Consider the following 25,025-nt stretch of genomic DNA (forward strand, 5'->3'; position numbering starts at 1 on the left):
AATGATATGGTTTTCTTTTTATGGGTCAAAGGATAGGGTCAAATAAATATAAAATTTCTTTGTATATACATATATTTAACACGCAATCGATTTTTAAAACTTTCGCATTCGTCATAAATCTGTTGACATTCCATTTTCTTGAACAATTGTTTCAATACTTTCGACGGTGTCTATTGTTTTTGGTTGTGCTGAAAAAAATCAAATTATTAAATTGATAATATTATCAATAGACGCTAGCTCAAAAAATTACGCATGTTTTGTATAAAAATTACTTCTGTGAATGTAACTGTCAAGTGTCAAGTAGCTTTTTTCTCATCTAATGTTTAGTGACCATGGAGAAAGAAGAAAATATTTGGAAATAAATTTTACACACCAAAAGTTATTTCTAGGCGGTGTGTAAAATTCTATCCTGTATAATGTCATTAAACTATAGGTACTTACATTCTTTACTAAGTAACCTAGGCCCAGTTAGTGCTATAAATATTGCACCAGCCGGTGCGGATATGACCACACTAAGCACGCTCATAGCAAGTATCGTTTTCGCATATATTTCTTCATTGGCGTGTGTGTCGCCGGCCGATTTACCGCTTTTTACTAAGTCTAAGGCCGCTGGACCTAGGGCTGCCTGTATAAAACAAAATATAAAGACATATTTTTAGATTCCCTATAGTTATAAAACAATACGTCTTATTTTAAGTTTCATGAAACGAATGTTTATATAATTTAATTCTCATACAGTGGTCCTAGACCAAGGTATTTTACGGCAGGCGTAAGTAGTTATCGCAAATCGCAATATCAAAATTTAGAAAACTCACGTTTGGCTTCGTGAACGTTTCCATACAAATTTAAACCCCAATAGCGGGTCACAACGCGACCGGTAGACAACTGTTTTAGTCTAGGTGGATTTTAGACGGATAAAAATAACATACATAGATCACATCTTTTGTTTGGCCAACAGTCATCTCTCATGTCTGTGGTTTATGCATTTAAATATGTGTGATTTCAAAATTGGAATACGTAAAGAAGCATTTAAATACCTTAAAGACATAACTTATAGTTTCCGAATTTATGGATACACAACGAAATTAAGCACACTTACTTAGAAGTTTAAATACGTCAAGAAGTATGATGCATAGTATTGTCTTTGATTAACATAACCTTTACATATTTAAACGTCGGATAAATTTAAAATTATGTTAAATAATTGTAAATTTATAATAATACATAACTTTAATCCGGTTAAAAAGTTTTTTCTTTAAAGTATGATTCATATAATATTATATCGATTAAAAACGCACCTGAACGGTAGCTTTAGCCATCCAAGTTAGTCCAATAAACAGTTTTTCCTTTGAATTAAGTCCACAGCCGAAGCTTATTAGGAATGTCGCAATTACACGTAACGCTAGACAGGAGAAAAGACAGATAGCTCCCATCGATATAACATCTGGGTCTAATGCACTAAGCTGAAAAAAATATAAATTCAAAAAATGCAAAGACAAAAAAAAATGTTAATAATTATTGTTCCTTCGTATTTATTTAATATAAAATTTAATCTCAATGGCTGGACCAATTAGAGTAGTTAGTTATTTATTTAATCTTTAATTCCGAGAAAGGTTTTTATGGAGAGAATTAGAAAAAATTTAAATGTAAAGAAAATCTCCATAGTATTCTATTTAAACTCAGAGATAATTCTTATTATATATGTAGTTTTTTTTTTGGTAATAGGAGGCAAACGGGCAGGAGGCTCTGATGTTACAAACACTTACATTGCCAGAAGGCTGGCAAGTGCGCTGCCGGCCTATTAAGAATTAGTACTCTTTTCTCGAAGGAGTCGAATTATTGGTTCGAAAATATTATTAAATAAATAAATTTTCAAAAAGCTATTACCGTTACTTGAGCTCCGGTAAACGCAAATAGTATTGGTTCGAAAAAACTCCACAGAATTCTAAACAAATTGCTAACTGGGTTATTATTAACTGGCCAGCCTTGTTTCTCCCAAAAGTATGCGGCCATGAAACCCGACGAAACGATTGCTAGAGGACCTAAAATAATACTGGTTTATGACACATTCTGTCATTTTTGAGCAGTGTTGGCCATCAGCGTGCGACTGTCATCCCTGAGGTCGTAGGTTCGATCCCCATCTGGGCACCAATGGCCTTTCTTTCTATGTGCGCATCTAATATTCGCTCGAACGGTGAAGGAAAACATCGTGAGGGAACATGTCTTAGACCCAAAAAGTCGACGGCGTATGTCAGGCACTGGAGGCTGATCACCTATTTGCGTATTAGATTGAAAAATGATCATGAAACAAATTCAGAAATCTGAGGCCCAGACCTAAAGAGGTTGTAGCGTCACTGATTTAAAAAAAATTATGACATATTTTTTTCCTTAATAGTTCTGTTTTCTGTCAATCATGAGTGATACAACATTCCTTAGATAAGTATAAATTTTAGTAAATATATAAATTAGTCTTTTACAAAAAAAACATTATCAATTTTTTAAAGATTGAGGTTCATAAATGTATTTACTACAAAATATGTACTAATATGAATAAAAAATAATATTTATTTTTAATGTGACGATTGCATAGGCCCACTGAAAATTAGAGTTAACAGCAACTTAAAGCGGCGTCCGGCCATCTTTGGTTAAAGTATTGTGTACAATTTTTTTTTTTTTTTTTTTTTGTTTTATTTTGTATCTTGCTTTAATTAAATAAATACTTTTTCTTCTTTCATGATCATATTTGTAATTATTGTCGGAGCCGAACATTATTTCTATACTAATAAATATTATAAAAACTTAAAACTATTATTTGTAAGAGATTTCAATAATGTTGGCACTGTCTGTGTGCCATTTTATGCTAGCAAAAATTATAAGAACGAGGTTTTTCGTCTATTATTAACCATTGTTAATATTAGTTGATTTGTTTTATCCATTTATTCTATTCTTTAGACACCTAACGGCGGCAAATAAAATTACATATATAGATATCAATTTGTTAAATTACTCGTATTTATTATTAATTGTTGTTGTTTCTTTATATTCTTTAATCTTACTTTCTTTTCTTTGTGTTGTGTGTAAGTATAAAAGTTGGTGGGAAGAAATTAATTATACGAGCCAAGGCTGTACATTTAGCTCACTCAGACTGTCTTTGTTTTATAAGCGTGGCGATTATCTAAATCGTCGGAGTACACCCTGAGAGTATAGCCAGACATGGGCAGTGGGCACTCTCTTCGACAATTACATTGCATTCATTCGTTTCATAGCAATTAACATTTCATTATTTCGCTTATATTCTATTGTTGTACGCGAGTGGTAGAGAAAAAATCCTCTATTCTTCAAAAACTTACACAGAAACATTTGCTATATAAATTTTTGTTTTAACTAGTAACAGAAATACATATGGTGTAATCATATAAATGCAGTCAGGAGTGGAGGTAATAAAAAGCTCAATAAAAACAAATAATTTTAAAAACTTACCAGCCCCACTCCATCCAATGAGACTCGAAATGAATAATGCGAATAAACCTCCCAAAAATAAAGCCAAGAACCGTAAGACAACCACGTATTTGTCCCCTTTTTCTGGGATCACGGAGGTCACATAGCCCCATACCCCGCCTAGGAGTATACCAGCTACTATTGATAAAGGACCCTAAAATTGAAATAATTGTCAAATGCATATTCGATAATTAAATAAACCTTATACATAAATTTATTTAAAATAATCCAAGAGCACTAAAAAGTATTAAGTAACATTATTTTTTATTAATATTGATGGGCCTTTAACTACGGGAATTAAGTGTAGTGTTCATAAAATTTTAATTAACAATTATAAGTCTTTCCTCCAACCATGATTTTGTTCCTTTAGGAGGAGAGACTCTTGGGCCGAGGGATTCAAGTGTACAGGTGCTAATTAAATATTTAAGTTGGCGCCTGGTAGATAGTACCGGTGACCACAGAGCTGGCGCTTTCTTCGCTCAACGAATAAGTATCGCAATACAGGGAGAAAATGCTATCAGCATTAAAGAAACACTACCACAGGAACCATACTTTTTGAATTCGATTAAAATTTTCTATTTATCAATTTTTAATTACGTTATTATTACTATGTAAATTATTTTTTTTTTGTTATTTTATTCACATACAAATAAAATAATAAAATTACTCATAAAAATATACATTCCTAAAAAAATATAAATAAAAAATTAATAAATAAACAGTATTTACAATATTATTAACCTACATAGTAATAATAATTACTAGAGTTAATTAGTTTATTTATACATAAGGGGTATAAAAGTTCTATTAGGATATTAGTTTGAAAGTCTATGCCATGTCAAAATTCGCTAGAGAATCCTTTCGAGGAATGTTTTATTATGAAATAGGTCGATTAATGAAATATGTCCACATTGTTATGCAAGCTTGTGTTTAAAAAAAATATTTCTCTTTTTATTACTCTAGTAAATGCCGTCAGTACATCAAAATAGATCAGTCTAGGATGCAAAATAAACTTCGTAAATTCATGGTCACGGGAAGAGCGTACCATTCCTTCAAAGTCGACAACCCAACCTTCGCGGCGGTTTGCACTTTATCAGGTTACAGCTGTTTTAAGTAAACTTAAGATTTTTTTACAAGAACACCTTAACAAACATAAACCATATGTCAACTGTCAGCTGTCAGCTGTCAAACTGCGAAAAGACGAAATTCAATCTAAGCCTACATGTATTTACGGACGAGCAGGTTTAAATAAAATCTTACCTTAATAATATTGAAAGTCGTCGATCCAGAAGAGAACATGGCATTTAGTATGATAGCAAAAACAGCCACACTGACTGAATCATCAATGGAGGCAGCAGCTAATAGTAAAGTGGGTATGCCTTTTGCCACTCCGTAACCAACTTCACGTAAACGGAATAGACATGGCACTACCACCGCTGGTGACACGGACGCAATCATTGAACCTAGCAGGAATCCTGAAAAGATAATAACAATACTAGAAATTCGCTTTGACCCCTTGTCTTTAAGATTTTATTTAATCTTATAACAACTTATAATAAAAAAAATTAATACACCGATTTATACTAATGTTCTCATTTCTCTTTGTAAAGAGACGAAAGTGTACTTTAGTCAAAAGTGAAATTAGAGTGATTCAGTTTTTATGAATGTGGGATAATATGCCTCGGTTACGGCGACTACTCTCTTGTGGTTGTAGGATGTTTTTGAAAGAAAATAAAAAAATAACCAGTGCCGCCTACCTGCCTGACTTTACACACAACCTTTTTAAGTCTGGACCTCAGATTTCTGTATCTGTTTTATGTTCAGCTTCCTATGCTTGACACAGGCCGTACATTTTTTGGGTTGGCGCTAAGCAAGCCGGTTTCCTCACGATGTTTTCCTTCAACGTTTAGCGAATGTTAAATGAGCACATAGAAAGAAAGTCCATTGGTTCACAGCCGGGGATCGGGATGAGACTCACACGCTGAAGTCACTTGGCCAACACTGCTCACTGTTTGAAAAGGAGTTCTATTTAAATTTCACTTGAAAAATGCTTACCCCATATCCAAGGTAAACTTAGTAGATAATGCGACATGACAGCTATCGCAATACATTCGACGAGCCACGGCAGAAGGCCTAATTGAAGTACTGCTATATAATGTTTTTTTAAAACATCGGCATTGAGACCTAAGCCAGCTCGCATTAAAATTATCACAAGGGCTATTTTCCTGAAATGTATGATAAACTAATTTGTATAGCACAGATATCACTGGAAATAATCCGTTGAGAAGGACCTACGCGAGCTCCAATTGCCCGATTGGAAAGCGGGAGTAATAGGCAAAGGTGGCGTGGCGTTTCTCTACTTTCGGAGGCCAAAGCTCACTTTGTGTAAGCGGAGTAAGTACTATTTGTATGTATGCATTATTAAGGGACGTAATTCAAAAGGTATCTCAAATCATAATCTCAGCTTGAGCACTGTAACATATGTCAAATTCAAATTGAAAAAATGATTTGACAGCGCTTGAAATCAGATTTAAGTTTGGGTGACTGGAAATTGCGAGACCCAAAAAATGTAATAAAAGGATTTGTTATCTTTGATTTAAAATTAGCAAAATATACGCTACAAATTCGTTTCATAGCAATACATACGTTTGACCAGATTTTATTAAGAAAGCATTTCATATAAGGAGTATTAGATCTAGTGTACACAACCTGAAGCTAGGCATCGTACCAGGGCCGTAAATTAATCGTGTATTAATTATTATTGTACGAGCCAAGCCAATTAACTAAATCATGGGAGTTACGCCCCGAGAGTATAGCTAGACGTAGGCACTCTCTTCAACTGTTACATTGCATTCATTCGTTTCATAGCAATTAACTAAATCATGGGAGTTACGCCCCGAGATTATAACTAGATGTAGGCACTCTCTTCAACTGTTACATTGCATTCATTCGTTTCATAGCAAATAACTAAATCATGGGAGTTACGCCCCGAGAGTATAGCTAGATGTAGGCACTCTCTTCAACGGTTACATTGCATTCATTCGTTTCATAGCAAATAACTAAATCATGGGAGTTACGCCCCGAGAGTATAGCTAGATGTAGGCACTCTCTTCAACTGTTACATTGCATTCATTCGTTTCATAGCAATTAACATTTCATTATTTCGCTTATATTCTATTGTTGTACTCGAGTGGTTAATATAGAGTAAAACTAAAATCCTCTATTATTTAACCCCGATGAACCGGGAACCATACAATTATTAGTAGGTATATCAGTTTTAGGTATACTAGCAATTATGTACGATAATAATCATACGCTTGAAAACCCTAATCGGATTCTTGTAAAATTAAGTGGACGTAATATTAATTTTAACTTTATAATACATACCTAAGATCCTGATTAAGTTGTCGATAAGTATCCGTCATGTGAACCAAATGTAAATTTTGGAATAATATTCCGGTAAGCAGCATGCCTATAAGTGCTGGTAGCGTTGTTACTTTTAACCAGATCCATCCAACTAAGTACGATGCAATGACCAGTAATGTCATACTAAGCAATTCACCGTTTAGGCTTACAGGTTCTCCTATTTCCGCAAACAGAATTCCCCATATGAACAAGACTGAAATCAGAACTAAGTTTTTAATTCATTCGTTCATTCAAAATAATAAACTACATTGTTTGTGAATGTGTCAAAAGTTAGAGTCAGGAAACCGGCAAAAAAAAAGATTTTAGAAGTGTAAATCAAAAGTCGAAACTTTAATATTTAAAAATGGGTTGGTGAAACGGAACCACGCAATAGACCAATTACAATCAATCGCGCGTCTTTTGTTTTTCATTATAAATAATAAGACTCCGGATTCTGTTTTCCATGTTTAAAATATTGTATCTAAAATGAATGTAAATTTGTATGTTTATATAAGAATATAGCGAGTGGTACATATCAGAAACAACAAATTTAACAGCATAGGTTACTTATTTGTGCAATTTTTTTTTATTCCTATGAAAATAAACATCAGTTTCGACACTCTTTTCTTATGTATCCTAAGAACAGAACTGTGTATTTGAGCTTAAGTCGGAGATTTCGAGTAATTTCAATCTCAATATAATAATTCTTACAGAAAACTATAATGCATATCTGCTGTGCTGTTTGCCGAAATGTTGGGAATATGGGAAATGGAAACACGTTTCCCCACCACAATGGCTCCGAAGATGGCGTCGTTTCCGGTTGGTGACATCGCAAACAGAACTTTTGCCACCAACTGAAAAAGAAATACGTTAGTTAGTTATAATTTCTTAATGAACCAAAGCAAAGGTGGGTCTTCGTGGTCACCCACGCATTAGTGGTGAAGGCACATGGCACAACACAGACGGTTTCGATATTCGGTCATTGGTATTGCTACGAATGGGTAGGCACAGCTAAAAGTGCTTGCCTAAACTAACGATACCGTACAATTGTACAAAAATGAAGGCAACTTCAAAAAAGTCTCTTTGTCTAGGAAAACATCAAATTTTAAATTAAATTAATAAATTTTTATTAAATAATATAGGTTTTGACTTACTTTATTTCTGGCGTTTTATCTTTGTCATCTGTAAACATTTATAATGTGATTAAAACAAAAAATAATGCATATTGCTTGCCCTATAATGCACCCTTGCCCATGCAAACCTTAGCTACTAACGTGCATCCGTAGATCAGCCAAAAACGCTATATACACTTAAAAGTCCTTGTAGTAAATACCTTTAACACTAAGCGTATACCCTTAAACATACTCCAAATTGCCCCAAAAATAAAAGAGGAATTTCAATAGTATTGGTATGGACAGAAAAGGCAGAAAAAGTAACGGCAAAAAGTGTAATGAAATAGAATAGTGCAAACAATGAATTCCAAAAACAATCATGCAACCATAGATAAATAATTCGTGACAGTAAAAAAGAAATCTTATTAGTATTGTAAAGGTTGAACATGCAAAAACAAACCACACTTTCTCTGTTTAGTGCATATAAAAAAAACATTCGTCCGTGCAATATACCAAAAATCTTTCAATAAAAAGAGAAATTACTGCCAAAGGCTGTAAGTGCAAAGAAACCACGCATGCGCAATCTAGCGTAGAAAATTACCATTCTCAACCTACCAACAAACGTATAGACTCGTACACCTAAAGGCAAAATCAAAATATCAAAACCCTTGCCAAGTTTCATTTATGTAATAGTAAAAAAGGCTTAGTACAATAATAATTGGTTTAGATTAGCCTTGGCGATAATAAATAAATAAATAAATATTTTTTTCGATACTACTAATAATTAATCATTATTTATGTATAGGTAGTTTAATTATAATCAAATGCTCAACTGAAATTTCCTTTACTATAGATTAAAAATATTACCGAAGGTATAACTAAATAAAAAGTACTTACTAATTCCTTCCTCAGTCTTTAGTGCCATATTACCTAAGTCTTCATAATTTCGTCAGTCTGTAAATATACATACAGATAAACCAAGGCATTTTACACTTGTATTTCAAAATTAATGATTGTTATCTGTTTACATTGAATCTTAATGACATGACATTCCCTTAAGACATGCCGGTTTGATCGCGATGTTTTCCTTCGCGATACAAGCATGTGTTAATTCTGTTAACGTAAAATTGTAAACACCGTTAGATTGTAATCTATCTCGCGAGATTATAAACTGTCGAAAGATTGTGAACCTCAGCTTACTGCTTACAATTTAACGTATTATTATTCGGTAGATTGTACTACACTAACTTAGTTATCATTCAAACTTCTTTGGTCAATTACAGATTAATTTTACTTTCCAACAATTTCATATAACTACCGAATAATAATACGTTAAATTGTAAGCAGTTCGTTGAGGTTCACAATCTTTCGACAGTTTATAATCTCGCGAGATAGATTACAATCTAACGGTGTTTACAATTTTACGGTGACAATTCTAAACATACCAAGAATCCCTTTTGAACATTGTCTTTTAAAATTTGGCGCCAAACTTTGTACATGAGAGAAATGCTTTCGTCGAGTCGGTTCTAATCGCTAAATCGTAACATAACAGTAGTATGTTTATGTAAGATATTGTATTTGAATTACTTATGTACATTGATTTAATAATGTTTACGTTTAATCGTCGACCTTCGCCATTCACGTCGCTATGACAAAAACAAAAATAATTGTTAAATGGTGTAATATGACACATATTATAGCCGAAACAACCTGGAACAGATCGCTTGTCATATATCAAGGATAAGGCCATTAGTTTCCCTTCTAATTATGTAGTCTGATCGATTTAAACTATCTTAATACTATAATTGTTTTTGAATCAAAAAACTACATGTTTTAGGCAAAGACGAGCTACGTTCCTACCCCAATAAAAAAATCATACACATTTTAATTATAGGGAATAACTTCAGTAATTTATGAATAAATGAATATAGCAAAAAGGTGCATAATTGTGCAAAACTTTCTCTTAATTAATAATTAGTGTTCTAAATTAAACTGAACTGAAAATTATGCGAATTTTATTTTTCCCGCATTACTTATTCGAACAAAAACAAGGTCTTAAATTAAAAGTTAGTTGTGCACTAATTATTAATTATGCTCCAAGAACTGTATAAATAACAAGATAAATATTTTTATTTTTTGATAAATAATATAAGAATTGCACGCCACCGCACTGTTTTATTATTTTGTATCATCAGTGTTCTAGGCTCAGAATGTATATCTTTAATCTCTCTTAAGTTAACAAATTAAGTAATATTTTTGGCGGTACTCCATTAACTAATAAATAAACATACTACATATTTGGGTTTCTAAAATTGTATAACGAATACGTAATACTATATGTACCATAATTTTTATAAATTTTTATTAGAAATCATAACAATTTCTTAATCTACACAGTAATAATAAAAATTAATAAAAAGAAAATTAAAACAAATTTAAAAAGTTTGGTCCCTGTGGCAATGTACCTTTAACGCTGGCAGCATTTCCTTGCTGTATCGTCTACCATAATTAATATTTATGGTTAGTTTATATCGATACATACTTATTTTATTTAATAATTAGAATATAATTTTTGTACTTTAATAAATTTATCTGATCCTTTTCCAAATTCCGCACCAATTTCTAATCCAATAAAATAAATCTAATAACGTACTTCCTAACTTTTTTGCATGGCTGACGCACAAAACATGCAGGCCAAAAAAAAAGGGGGGGGAAATATTAGAATATAAATAACACTTCTATTGTAAAGCATGTGCTACACGGTATGAAACAGCGGTTTGAAACGAAATAAAAGCGAGTTGCGCTTTTCGGCTACACGGTTTAAAACCAACAGTGTCCAAAATAACGTTGCGCTGATAAGACGTCTCCGTAGGGATGGACATTCTGCATAAAAAAATCGATTTTTTATTAATCGATTTTTTCCTAATTTTTGAATCAATTTCAAAATAAACAAGCTAAATTTTTTATTTTTCATGGTTTTTTTAATTAAAAGTAAACAATAGAAATTATAAACACAAATTAACGTTTAAGAATAATCAAAATCGAAATTAACTAAATTTCGTTTTGATAGATTTTAGGTGAAATTTGATAAATGCTGAGTGTATGCGTTTTCAGTAGCACATTGCAGTATTTTTGTTGTATTTTTAATTGTATGTAGTCTTTTGCTGCTGAATAAATTTATTTTACTTTTAAGTTATAGTTTTATCATCCTTTCGATGTTTTAAAAAAAAACAATACATCTTCAAAGAATCGGATTCAATGTATCGCATTGTAAACATCGTTGTATATCGAATATCCCTAATAGTTCGAGGTCCGGGTTATAAAATTCCAGACATAATGTCGGGAGGTGGCAGATAAAAAATCGACTATGATTGATTTCAATTATAAAAATAATCGATTATTTTAAATATAAAAATCACGTAAAAAAAATAGATTTTTTTTTCACATCCCTATCCCAAAGACATGGCAATTCTCTGTATAATTCGAGCAATTCGGTAATAACTTCACGTTCATTAATTGCTTCTTGTGCCATTGTGAAGAACGTCGTCGTCGCGTGCGTCTACCCTCGCCGCCGCAGCACGACTGCCGAACGCGTGGTTTTAAACAAGCGGCTAGACGGTTTCAAACCAACGGTTTTGGTCGCGGTTTGCAACGCAAAGCGTGCTGCCAAGGGCATACCAAGGTTAAACGAAATTTGGCATAAAACAACTATCCACACGGTTTGAAACCAAAGTTTCAAACCGCCGTTTCATACCGTGTAGCGCATACTTAAGCATGTGCTACACGGTATGAAACAGCGGTTTGAAACGAAATAAAAGCGAGTTGCGCTTTTCGGCTACACGGTTTAAAACCAACAGTGTCCAAAATAACGTTGCGCTGATAAGACGTCTCCGTAGGGATGGACATTCTGCATAAAAAAATCGATTTTTTATTAATCGATTTTTTCCTAATTTTTGAATCAATTTCAAAATAAACAAGCTAAATTTTTTATTTTTCATGGTTTTTTTAATTAAAAGTAAACAATAGAAATTATAAACACAAATTAACGTTTAAGAATAATCAAAATCGAAATTAACTAAATTTCGTTTTGATAGATTTTAGGTGAAATTTGATAAATGCTGAGTGTATGCGTTTTCAGTAGCACATTGCAGTATTTTTGTTGTATTTTTAATTGTATGTAGTCTTTTGCTGCTGAATAAATTTATTTTACTTTTAAGTTATAGTTTTATCATCCTTTCGATGTTTTAAAAAAAAACAATACATCTTCAAAGAATCGGATTCAATGTATCGCATTGTAAACATCGTTGTATATCGAATATCCCTAATAGTTCGAGGTCCGGGTTATAAAATTCCAGACATAATGTCGGGAGGTGGCAGATAAAAAATCGACTATGATTGATTTCAATTATAAAAATAATCGATTATTTTAAATATAAAAATCACGTAAAAAAAATAGATTTTTTTTTCACATCCCTATCCCAAAGACATGGCAATTCTCTGTATAATTCGAGCAATTCGGTAATAACTTCACGTTCATTAATTGCTTCTTGTGCCATTGTGAAGAACGTCGTCGTCGCGTGCGTCTACCCTCGCCGCCGCAGCACGACTGCCGAACGCGTGGTTTTAAACAAGCGGCTAGACGGTTTCAAACCAACGGTTTTGGTCGCGGTTTGCAACGCAAAGCGTGCTGCCAAGGGCATACCAAGGTTAAACGAAATTTGGCATAAAACAACTATCCACACGGTTTGAAACCAAAGTTTCAAACCGCCGTTTCATACCGTGTAGCGCATACTTTAAGCCTCACGATTGTCCTCAATATTTGGCGCGAAAGCGCTAACCAATCACAGAAACCGCTTTGTCTTTGACACTTTATACAACAATATCCGGTGATTTACACAATAAATACGAGTTTATTATAAATCAGGTAAAATAAATAAATAGATGATTTGTATTATTAATATTAGTTTTATTGACAAGCCCCATAATGGTTGATTTTTCTCGAGTAGTGATGCGGGAAAATGTCGGCGTTATCTCGGGCGTTAATTGGTTAAGGGCGGAACAACCAAGCGCTAGGCTAGGTTCCGTCGGTAGGCCCGATGTTCGGGTGGGTATTCTATTTTGGGGAACGATAAGAGATTGCCACAAAAAATGTTAAGTCTAAATTAGTGTGCAAATATGGAATATTTACCAAATCTATTGTTCTCTTCTTTAAAACGACATCTTGAATTGGATGGAAGAGGCCTAACAGTAGTAAAAGTACCGATAGTTGTTTTATAATAATAATTAAGCACGGAGATAATGCGCCAAAACACAAGCGTTCCCAACAAGATCGCGTTGATACTGTTTTGCTTTTATTATCAAAGTGAGCTACATTATTTACAAATCACAAGGCCATTGGCAATACGCAAGTCAAAAGTCAACAAGATCGGAAGTAATATGTACTCGCTAATCTACTTGCCCAGTTCTAACTAATATATGAAAGATACACATTAAATTGTTATCACGTGAGTCGCAACTTATGTCATACGTGTTTATGTGACAATAATGAAACCACAGATAAATAAACATTCACGAAACATGTTCATGATCAAATTTGAAAACCATATCGACCTCCCACTAGTACAGGATTACGATATATCTGTGTTACCTACTAGTGTACCCTTATCAAGCTACCAGAAATTATAAATTGATTTCAAATTTTGTATACAAGAATTCATAGCGAGACTGAAGAAAGCCGGCCCAAGAGTATCTCCTTGTTGACAACCAACTTCTGAAGAGAGTTCGTAACTTTTGTATGTTACTTTTGATGGCTCTTAGTAACACCATAGAAGATATTTTTAAATCAAAAAGTGAGTTAACTTCACTTATAAACAGCTGTATTGATATGAGTAATTTTTGTCTAACAGCAACTCTGTAGACTGATAGGCTACTGATTCTAGCCAAAGCCAAAGAGAGGTAAAGTGTTTCTTGCCTGATTTGGTCAAATCGACATTAACCTGGGTTAAAGCTAGTTGAAAAGTGCATAAACTTGTGTTAATTGTATTTATTTATAGGTTTAACAACAATATGCATGCTTATTAAAAAATAGACGAAGTTATGATCATTACAAATTTTACGCACATACTACACATTTATTAATTCCTTGATATTGAGTATGGTCAAAATAATTAAGTACAATTTTATACGTAGATAAATAATTATGATTAAATTTTTCTACTATACTACGTTCTTAAATGAATAAGATACTACTTGGGGTGTTCCATAAATAGCAATAATGCGATACATTCTTCTTGGAAAGTAAAAAAAATTATACGGGTAGGCATAGCCTAGACATTATGTTTTTAGAATAACAATTACCAATATTTTAATTTGTGTGTGCAGGACGTTTGTCCGGTCTGCTAGTTACATTTAATAACAATAACACAGCAAACAATTCCTTTGTTTTTAAAAATGGTGAAAATTGAACTTCGCCCAGTAATGAAATATCTCTGTTGGCTAGTAAAACGGAGATGGTATATACCATTACCGTCATCTTGATATATCAAGGCTTTAAAGAAACGTTATGGTTTCTCGTCTACGGTTCTGCTGAAATCAAGCGTGGAGGAACTTCCATACAACTTCGACTCTTAAATGATTTTAAGCAATGATATCAATACTTTCGTATTAAGAATGAAAGATAATTGTCGTTATTTAAAAGCATATGAGAACCGGAAACGCTTTATTGTGCAGACTTATATGTCTATTTCGCTAATATTTTTAAAGCTAGTATTTCGTTGCTTCGAAACCCATAACACCAGGAAAACCGCTGCATTACACGACCACTAAGCCGGTGGCAGTAATTACAAACTCCTTTCGGTCTAGTTAGTGGGATAAGTGCACCTTTCTCGATGCGAGCAAAACTTTTAGTCGGTTAGAAACCTGCGACAGGTATGATGTCGCTTAGTTGATAGTGAAAAGAAAAGTGAATAGTTACCGGTGTAGTGCAATACTTAGGAATTATGTTAGTGAAATGTGGTTTTGTAATTATCATAGTTTTGATAACAATAGGTAAGGGTTTAATCGAATTTGCTTTAAAAAAATTGTTAACATCTGGGATGAGGGATCTAGATTACCTGATGTAGTATTCTTGAACACTCAGTCAAAACTAGATTTTTCGTTATTTATATGACCTAGCCCATGATAGGTGCATTCTCTGGGTATGGGTAGATATAATGTTAAATATTTCATATTCATCATAACTATGCAAAAAATTTGATTATGTTTTTTTTTATATAACTGTGTTTCATTGTAAAATACGTATGTATTAAGAAGCATTAAATATCAAATCAAAACAATAATTGACGTAGATATGGGGTTTAAGAATTTTTTTAAATGAATTCCTACTGGACTTGAATTATTTGTATGGACACCTATATGTTATTGTCCAAAAGGAAATAATAAATTAACTAATACACCCTTCCATGGAAGATAAAAGGTACGATTTATGTGTGAAAGCCTGTGAAAGTGGTTTTGTGACTATCCGATTCTCCCGGCCTATAATACTATACTTTTCTGACTTCTTATACGAGGACTAATGTCTATACATAGACTTAAATACAAAACTTTCCATAGACGTTCTAAATTGTTTTTACTTTTTAAGTATTCAAAGTCTATCGCAACGGTCAAATTCTATGCGTCCTTTTACATAATATTACCATTACTTTCTTAACATGACAATTTATTTATTCTACCTTTATTGAATTTAAATTTGTAATAAATACGTAAGGTAATAAAGAAGTTTTGTAAGAATAAAGCGCGTTCATTCGCGTTCTTTAAATTTTACTATAGGTAATTAAAGTTATAATTGACCACATAAAACTGTTTCGCGTTTTGAAGTCGATGGCTAAAGCTTGATAGTACTTAAAATAAATTTTCAAACTCCAAGAATTAGACCAAATTTAAGAGCACGCTAAACCCGAATTTGACAAAACTAAAACAGCCTAGGTACTTAGTTTTGATACAAGCAACCGAAAAAAGTTATTTATTTTTTTAAATATCAGATAGTCGAGTGTTTATTTTGTAAAACAGGTTATAAGGCAACATTTAATTTTAAACAAAAGGGTAATGCTAAGGTATTCCGAAAAGCTAATGTGTTCAGATTTCATATGTATGGACTGTAAACGTCAATCATGAGGCGAAACATACCGAAACATTTATTACAAACAACAATACCTTTAATATAATTTATGTTGTTCTAAATATAAATTTCGAAAGTTTTTAAGTATGAAATTACCATTATTCTTATACAGACCGATATTTGTTTTCAATTTAATTTAAAGCAAAACATGCGACCGTCGATACGGAAAATTGTCGGAAGTCCAAAGAAAGATTATCTATCTTAAGTTTTTATTGCAAAAGAAAGTGTTTTATCTCTTTGTATTGTTATCATGTGGCATGATACCATTGTTACAGTTGTCACATTATAACAGATATGTAATATAAAGTAGTTAATTAGAAATAGAATTGAGAAAATAAGTTTTATTATTGTGGATATAATAAATTGCACCATATAAATAGTGAAAGAACATAGAATATCATCAAGACTTGAAGAAAAAGAGAATCTTTATTTATGTACCTTAAACAATATGGTGATTTAAAGTGATGACTGATGTGACACAAGATGTAAATTGGAAAGAATTATTTACATCAAAAATGAAATCATTCAGTCAAACATTTAAGAAACAAATTAATATAATAAAAATTATATATGTATACAATTTTTAATACATTACTCATATGAGAATAGGCACATACAGCATTGCTTTGTTTTTTCATATTCAACCGAACCGAAAGCTTGTAAAGAATCCTATCATTATTACAAAATCTAACATCAATATGAAGCTTATATTGTTGCATTATTTAACTTATGAGGTCCTTATGAGGTTTAAATGTTATCAAATAAAATCCATCAGTACTAAACCTATACTTATATATACATAAACAAAAGCCTAAACTATAGTGTAACTCCTCGGTTTGGTCACATTTAATAGTTTTAGCTATTGATCATGAAGTGCGAAGAGTACAGTCATTGTATGCATGATGATTCTGTTGGCTAAATCAACTAAATTGTGCATTTTATATTTATTTCAATAAAATAAGTATACTAGAATTTAATTTGCAACTGAGGAAAAAATATTTCTTTTTTTGTTTTTGGTTGGTTACCATTTTGATGATTATGATATTCAGAAATATGTTGTTTTCAACAGGCAAAATTATATAGGTTGTAGGCATCATTAATACTTCAATGTTATATTTAAGTTAATATGTTAATATGCATAAAGTTTATGCACATATTTATTAAAAAGTTTACGTATACATAGCTAAATTAAAAACCTCTCTAACATTTTATTTAATGACAAATGACAATTATAAAATAGAAATACATTACTTTAAAAATGGAATTGTTATTGTAAAAATCAAGCCATAAGCCGTACCATTTTTAAGAATTGGTACTTTAAAATCTTAGCCTTATCTTATCTTTACTTAAATTTTTAATCACACATCTCACTTTTTATTTTTGCGACGAATGAAACTTTATTTTTGTTTACTTTTCAAACTTTGAATTTAGAACACAACACAATCTAAACACTAAAATTGGATACAGCCACTTCGATCTTCGTTTTATCAACTACAGATTTAAAACAATTATTAATAAACTATACAAATACATTTTTTATGATCTGTGGAAGCTTCCTTTTTCAGCGTATGCGATGATCTGCTAAATGTGTTAAGTTTTGATTTTTGGCGCCACCGAGCATTGTGAAATGTGAACTCAGAACTGTTAATCATGTTTTGTCATACCAGTTTGCATGACAATAATTTTGTTCGGTTTATTAATACAGCATTAATGATATGTTGTACTTAAATACAACATCATATATAAATTATTAAATTTCGTTTAGACTATGAGTAAAAATACAAATTATTATATTTTTTTATTATTATTAAGAATTCGAAAATATTAATGTATAACGATGACGTATATAAATCACTTTTCATTGCATAATTTGTATTAGTTTTATAATATATTAAATATAGTTATAACTTGACGTATTTATGCTGCAAATAAATTATTATTTACAGGGCCAGTTAATGTGAATGGAACCATGATGTCAATGCTAGACTTTCGGTATTTGAGATGTGTTATGAAACGGGAGTGGAAATGCCCTGATAGTGAGATCAACTTCTTTTTATACACCCCGTAAGTAAAACCACAAGCTTTTACTGGATATTCAAAATACCTGTCTTAATTGTTGCAGATAAATTTGTTACGTAGAAAGCCTATATTATTATCAGTATCATTACACAAATCTGTGTAATGAAGCTTTAACCTATAGTTAAATATTAAATCTGCATATAAACCAATCATGAACAGGAAAGACTTAATACTATTAAATTATAAGTATGTTCATACTTTCATAGTGTCGATAACTGAATTAAACACGCCGGCAGCAACTGACGTTTACGTTTAAAATATGTCATAAGCACTACGGCGCGTATTCAGTACCAATAACGTACCAAGACTAGGTGCATCATGATTAAATATTTAAAAGGAAACGAAATGTCATTCATTACTATGAATAACTCCCCACCGATTATAAATTAATGAATACGTAGAAATTTCTATGGCATTTAATAACTATACCATAAAATAGGAAAGTTTGTATCGATTTATGATAGAAATATCTTAAAAACTTCTGTGCAGTTTATTCCTTTATTCGACCCCTGCCACTTCCATATAATATGTTTTCCAAATTCAAACTGTGCTAAGGTATTTGATTGTATTTCCCGAATTAATTGACGTGATAAATAACTTCCTACGGTAGTTATAATAAAAAAATCTTAATAAAGTAAGTTAAGTATGTTCCATATATGTCTAAGAGCTGTTAAGCGACTGTAGCTTGCTAAACACAAGGCCAATAAAGCAGAACTTATTATATTGCCTGCTTATATTTGTACTTTCTTTGTCGAAAGTAAAAAGTCTATGGTCAAGTTTATTTTCGCAGGGAACGGCCATACCAGCAGAGGGTTGATGTAAGAAGGATACAATTGCTACCAAAGATTGGGTGGAAATTAACCAGGAAGAATGTATTTATAATTCATGGCTTCAATGGTACACACTCGAAGACACCTATGTCTTTTATACGGGATGGTAAGTTTCTCACCACTATCAAGATGTGATGTAAGAGTGCACTATAGGAAATGCAATCTCGAGTCGAGATCTCATGGGATTGAGGATTACAATCTCGCGAGATCTCGGTATTTTCGAGATCTCGGAATCCTAGATATTTAAGATTGATTTTGGAATGACGTAAATGAATGCTTAATGCTTGATACATACTCTGAATCTTACCTAGCCTGCGGCTCAGAAATTCAGGGAGAAAAGAGAATTTTCAAATCTAAATACAAAAGCATTGGTGTCGTAATAAAACCGTATTTTAAAGAAATAATAAATCTAATGTAATAAAGAGTACATAATTTTGTGTATACTTTTTTAATGGATGCTACTTATCCACATAGGTCTGCTGTGCCTACTTCAGTAAATATTTATTCAAATTATAATCTGTAAATTTACAATGGTTGCCTGGAAGAAATCGCTCGAAAGTGATAAGGTCTAATAATTATTCTAATTGTACTAATGTCTTGCAAAGAACAGTTAAATACATAAATAAACCTTTATTTTACCTAATCTATGTTACTAGTGATCATCAAAATCATAATTTTAATCTTTGAGGTCGGAAGTAAATACAAATTAAAAATAATTTCAGCTTACCTGTGGCGTAAGGATTACAATGTCTTCATGGTAGACTGGTCGCAACTGTCAAGATTTCCTTGTTACTTATCTGCTCTCGCAAACATGAGGTGAGATAGTATAGATAAGGTTAAAAAGATTTTGTTTTAGAATCAGTATCACCGTATATAAGTACCTTTAATTTCACATTATTACTAAGCAGCCTAAGTAGATAGCTCGGCCAATGTGTGGCGGAGCTTGCCAACTCATTCAGAATCTTTCTCCTAGGACCAACTTTAATACCCCTAAATATCGATTAAAAACTCCTAGTGTTTTTTTCTACAGTCGTTTTGAGAGGTAATTTTAAATATGTAATAGGAACAAACCCACCATCTAAATCAGTGTTTTCCAACGTGTGGCCCACTACCACTGATTATTAAGGGGGGCTATTCGACAATTATTTGAAGTTAGAATTTAATCATCATTCATAATCATATTTTTTTTTCATTATATGTTTTACTTACTGTGTATCGTTAACAATTTCCTAGTAATTTCTTCCTAAAAAGGAAAAATATGATAGGTATCATAAGTTTCTTTAATTTAACGATAAAATGTTTTTAAATTAAAAGTAACGTATGTTGAAACGCACAAAAAAAGGTTGGGAAACACTAATCTAAATGTTTGCCGTTATGGCGTTATTTAGTGGCTCAACCAAGTATTATTATTAAACACGCACGTATTTTACACCTATTATATTATATGTATCTCTTCTTTTATATCTTTAATATGGTATTGTTTACTACACTATAATGTTTACTCTGCACCTATAAACAAAAATCCATTGACAACAGGACGCACAATCCTAGTTCAGTATCACAAGCTTAGTAACAAAGCGGGAATATTTATAGAAAAATCGTTAGAAACGCTGAGTCTTATATTGGATTTGAAGGTCACAGGAGTCAAGCGATAAGTCTCGTTTCTGAATATATAACCCTAAGTTGAATATAATAAAAACATAATGTAGAAAGACTTTCGCGTTTCTTAAAGGTTATGTTATAAATTATAAGGCTATTGGTGTTTAGGCTAGCAGCACAATGTTCAGCGCAACTTTACTCGTACCTGACACAAAGTGGTGTGCTTGCGAAAATGATAACCTGCGTCGGACATTCACTCGGCGCTCACATTTGCGGCATGATGTCTGGACATCTCACCGTGAAACAGAACAAGATTATCGGTAAGTGCTTTAATGTATTTAATCTTAGGTTAAAAAGACTCGCTGAGGCCCGAATAGGAGGCCGAGCTCTCTACGTGGCGTTGAAGGAACTACCCGTTGTCGTATTAGGTATTCTCATTCAATCTCTGAATAGCAAATTCTGGTGTGGGTCCAGTTCTACATACTTTGAAGGAGATATTTCCAATTATAAAGGCTTTAAAAATAATGGTTTCTAATAATAATAGTATTAAACTGTTTGAAAATTATCTTCACTTTCAAACAATACAAAAAATCTCATAGTTAGTGATGAAATAAAAATTAAGTTATTTAATGGAACAAATCGGCAGCGTTCGGTGAACGTGTGTTCTTGGAACTAAGCCGGCATACGTTTTTAATTTGTATTAAATGCTTACTTACTGTCAAAAGCTGCCCTGCGATTCTGTAACTCACTTCACACACCCTCAGCGCTGATTTTTGCTGTCAAATCGTTCGTTTCGGTGTCATGTTACAATTTGGTATTCTGTTAAACAATAACCGCGACAAAAGCGCCGCTCAAATGAGATTGTTAACATTTGGAACTAAAATTTGGCACTGCTACACTTACGCTCCAAAATTGTTGGTATTTGGTATTCTGATACATACCATTTGACATCTCATCTCACTTAAATGTACATTTTGTACGACAATTGACAAATTAAAAGTTGCTCTTCCCTCGCTGAAATCGTCATTTACCAGTGAGTTAGCCATTTTTAGCGAAGTTAAAACTTGTTTTATGTGAAAATATTCTAACATAGGACAATCTATATGTATCTTGTGGTAAGTTTATAAAATAATATTTATCAATACAGCATTATTTTACGAAAAAAATTATATATATAAACATTAAGCTTCGTGAAATTGAACTTTGTTATTGTTACAGAAGGCCCGTTTCCACTTTTAAAGTTTAAACCTCTATTTCAAGAAATAAATGATGTAATCCATTAAAAAATACTTAATATAATATCTATAGATGGCGAAGAAAATGTAGGCACGAAACGACCAATTGGTTTCTCGGCGTTGGTTATTATCGCTTTTTTCCAATACTCAAGAAATTATATGGTATTGACGAAACCTAGAACATATGCTGCTGAGATGAACGAAGAGTCTAGTAAATACTAAATAGATGATCTAAGGTAAACATTTTGATTACTTTAGCATTAAAAATATAATTTTTATCCAAGAACCAATTTTTCGATGCAGTCTTGATCATGTCTTGTCTCCAGCAGAGATAAGTCGAACAAAAAACGATAAATAAGATAGGTAAATATTGTAATATATTTGTATTTTTCTACTATACTAAAATTATAAATCTAATAATTTCAGAGATCCCCAAATGTTCAAAATTCCTGATAGAAAAATACATTCTGCCTTTGAAGAAGAAGAATATTACATGTGTATCATACAACAAGGCCCCTGGATATAAAAAGACACAATAGTGCAGACATTTTCAAATTATTGAATTTCGACTATCCTTCAATTTATAATAAATGATAACACAGTACAATTTCGGTTCCTATATTTTTATAAAATATATTGATATAACATTAAGGTTTTGGATAAAAACATTATTCTGCTTTACACAAGTATGAAATACCATCATTACATACATGATGGTTTAAGTACTTATTAAGCTTTTTTAAATTTATCGTTCATAACTATTACTTTTTACAAACTAATTAGAAAATATATTAAAATAAATATATTTATCTACAAAATAAAGTAGATGTTATTGATTAGCTCTATGTGAGGCTGTGTTTTAATTAGTTTTTATTATACTTAAGTTTGTTTTACTGAAAGTTATTTTGTAGTGTGTTAAAAGTTTACTATAATCATTAAATTAAATGTTTAAAGTTATTATATTGTTCTTTTATTCACCTATAAAGTAACATGGCTTATATATTTTTCATTTCGGCTTAGCTATGTATTTAACTCGGTTACTACGTTTTCTATAGGCAGTCATTAAATAAGTGGTAGATTTAATTAATCATTTTATTAATATAATATTATTAGATACAAAAAAAAATATTATGAAGTACACAATTATCTTAAACACGGTAATACAATTTTTCATATAAAAATCATAGTTGTCCAAACTGCATTCAAAATAGATTAGTGGTCTCGGTTTAATATCTCTTCTTAACATTTCAATAATTGGTCATTTTCTTCCTCATTCTTGACAACTACCACTGATGGCTGTAATACAATGATTATCTGTTAAAATTGTAAATAGGAAAATGTGGTAGGTCACTGTACTGACACAATAATATTGCATAGCAATTTAATTATTGTAAAGTTAAGGTAAATAATAAAAAAACTTGCATAAAACACACAAAAACTTATATATGGGATATCTTTGTATTTCTAAGTAAAGTATCTTAAAAACATGTTTGATAATATTATAACTAAGCCAAATATTATTAAAAGTTTTATGGTAACAAGGCTTAGTAATTTCGCACAGTATTTGATTCAGTACTATGAATAAAAAAAATCTTGAGCAAACCTATATTTAGACTCAAAAATCCAAATCCAAGTATGTACTTTAAAAACAATTATTTATTAATGAAACAAATCCAAGACCCATAAAGGGTATGTTTAGTTTTAAAGTGTAGTCAGCAGCAATAACTATCTTTTGATTGCTTCATTAAATAAGTTATGGCAATGTTGTTTCCAACATTTAAAATTAACGTTGATCACTTGAAATGGTATGAATTTGAGCAATTGAAAGCTTATATATTTGATCCAACATACCTAACATGATTATTTATACTTGTATTCTGAAATCTGAACAATTAAATTAAATTCAACTTGATCAGTTAAAATTAATACTTCTTATATTTCATGAATGGAATTTGAAGTTAGGAAACCTAAAAATATTTTTTTATTTGACATTTTTAACCAACAATTTCATTATTCTTTACAATGTCGCTTCGATTTAACCTATTACATTTGACTTCAAATTTGCCATCAAACAAACAAACTTTGTTAACTGTTTTACTAGTCACTACTTATTCCTATTTATTTACTATGATAGTTATTATATTTCTAAAATAGTTTTAATAGAATTCAGTTTTTATGAGTGTTAGTAAAAACATAGGTAATATTGTTGTTGTGTGTTTGACCTCTGAATCACTTAAAAAGGTTGCAATAGTAGTTTCATGGCATCTAAAAAGTACCAACACTTGCACTTACACAAATGAATAAATATATAAACACTAATTTTTCTTCTTTATAGATAGGTACCCTTTTATTTTATAATTACTCAACAAAATATTATATGAAAACATTGGTATTAACCTTGGTTACCTTTAGTAACATTTTGAAAATTTAAAACACCTATCCATCCTGTTTACTTTGAATCCGTAGCCCATTTGCTGAGAGAATCACTTTTAGCGTGACATCATCTTTTATCTTTTTGTTAAGATAATATTCTTAAATTTTTTACAATATATCCAGATGTTAGGTATCCCTTGTTTCGTGCTGAAACATAATTAATATTTTTAAGTTTCTGTCGGTTTATCTTTTTTTTTAATTCAAACGTCGACCATTTTGTTTTATTAAAAATATTTTGTTTATGTATGATGAAAATTTTGACAATTAACTCTTTTTATAAAATAATAGTTATTCCGTGAGTCCACTACGCAGTAACAGCGCTCCCTTCGTCACTGACGTAATTTTTGGAATCTCATGGTATTCTGTTAATAAATTTTACATTACGTCTTGATAAGTGGAGGGAGGTAACCTAGTGAGTTGTTGTCTATTAATATCGTGACAATTGACTCATTTTATTTTATAAAAAGAGTTAATTGTCAAAATTTTCATCATACATAAACAAAATATTTTTAATAAAACAAAAAGGTCGACGTTTGAATTAAAAAAAATATTAAAAAAAAGATAAACCGTGAAAATATCTCAAAAATGATTTATCTGATGGAAAATAATAGAATAGCGAGGAAAATTATTAAAACCCATCTGGCAATGGGGCCGCTTA

The 25,025-nt window shown here is 31.5% G+C and overlaps 2 protein-coding genes and 1 long non-coding RNA gene across 7 annotated transcripts in view; 1 reads left to right on the forward strand and 2 right to left on the reverse strand.

Annotated features, from left to right (window-relative positions):
- Positions 1-54: 54 nt before the first annotated feature.
- On the reverse strand, positions 55-17,685 carry LOC125055481 (sodium/hydrogen exchanger 9B2-like). 5 transcript variants are annotated; one of them, XM_047657940.1, is made up of 13 exons: positions 17,563-17,685; positions 8,913-8,969; positions 8,631-8,654; positions 8,058-8,085; positions 7,615-7,757; positions 6,886-7,117; positions 5,554-5,723; positions 4,759-4,973; positions 3,481-3,652; positions 1,888-2,042; positions 1,299-1,463; positions 442-625; positions 55-188 (listed from the first exon to the last, which is right to left on the reverse strand). In XM_047657940.1, the coding sequence occupies exons 2-13, from the start codon at positions 8,938-8,940 to the stop codon at positions 112-114; spliced, it is 1,593 nt and encodes a 530-aa protein (XP_047513896.1). In that variant the 5' UTR covers positions 8,941-8,969; positions 17,563-17,685; the 3' UTR covers positions 55-111. The 5 variants fall into 5 exon arrangements, with proteins under 5 accessions (XP_047513896.1, XP_047513897.1, XP_047513899.1 ...); XM_047657941.1 differs by having other exon boundaries at positions 17,489-17,667; XM_047657943.1 differs by lacking the exon at positions 17,563-17,685 and adding an exon at positions 13,204-13,517 and having other exon boundaries at positions 55-185.
- LOC125055485 (phospholipase A1-like) overlaps positions 14,881-25,025 on the forward strand; it is a 41,257-nt gene continuing 31,112 nt past the window's right edge. The window contains exons 1-5 of the mRNA XM_047657948.1: positions 14,881-15,062; positions 18,138-18,255; positions 19,061-19,206; positions 19,823-19,916; positions 20,868-21,019. Of these exons, the coding sequence (XP_047513904.1) occupies positions 15,014-15,062; positions 18,138-18,255; positions 19,061-19,206; positions 19,823-19,916; positions 20,868-21,019 (559 nt within the window). The 5' untranslated portion in view covers positions 14,881-15,013. The remainder of the gene's footprint in view (positions 15,063-18,137; positions 18,256-19,060; positions 19,207-19,822; positions 19,917-20,867; positions 21,020-25,025) is intronic.
- Positions 23,201-24,561, reverse strand: LOC125055487. The gene is made up of 2 exons (XR_007117911.1): positions 24,332-24,561; positions 23,201-23,230 (listed from the first exon to the last, which is right to left on the reverse strand). It is a non-coding gene; the product is annotated as an uncharacterized LOC125055487 (long non-coding RNA).

Source organism: Pieris napi, chromosome 13 (genome assembly GCF_905475465.1).
Source record: "Pieris napi chromosome 13, ilPieNapi1.2, whole genome shotgun sequence".
Lineage (NCBI taxonomy): Eukaryota > Metazoa > Arthropoda > Insecta > Lepidoptera > Pieridae > Pieris > Pieris napi.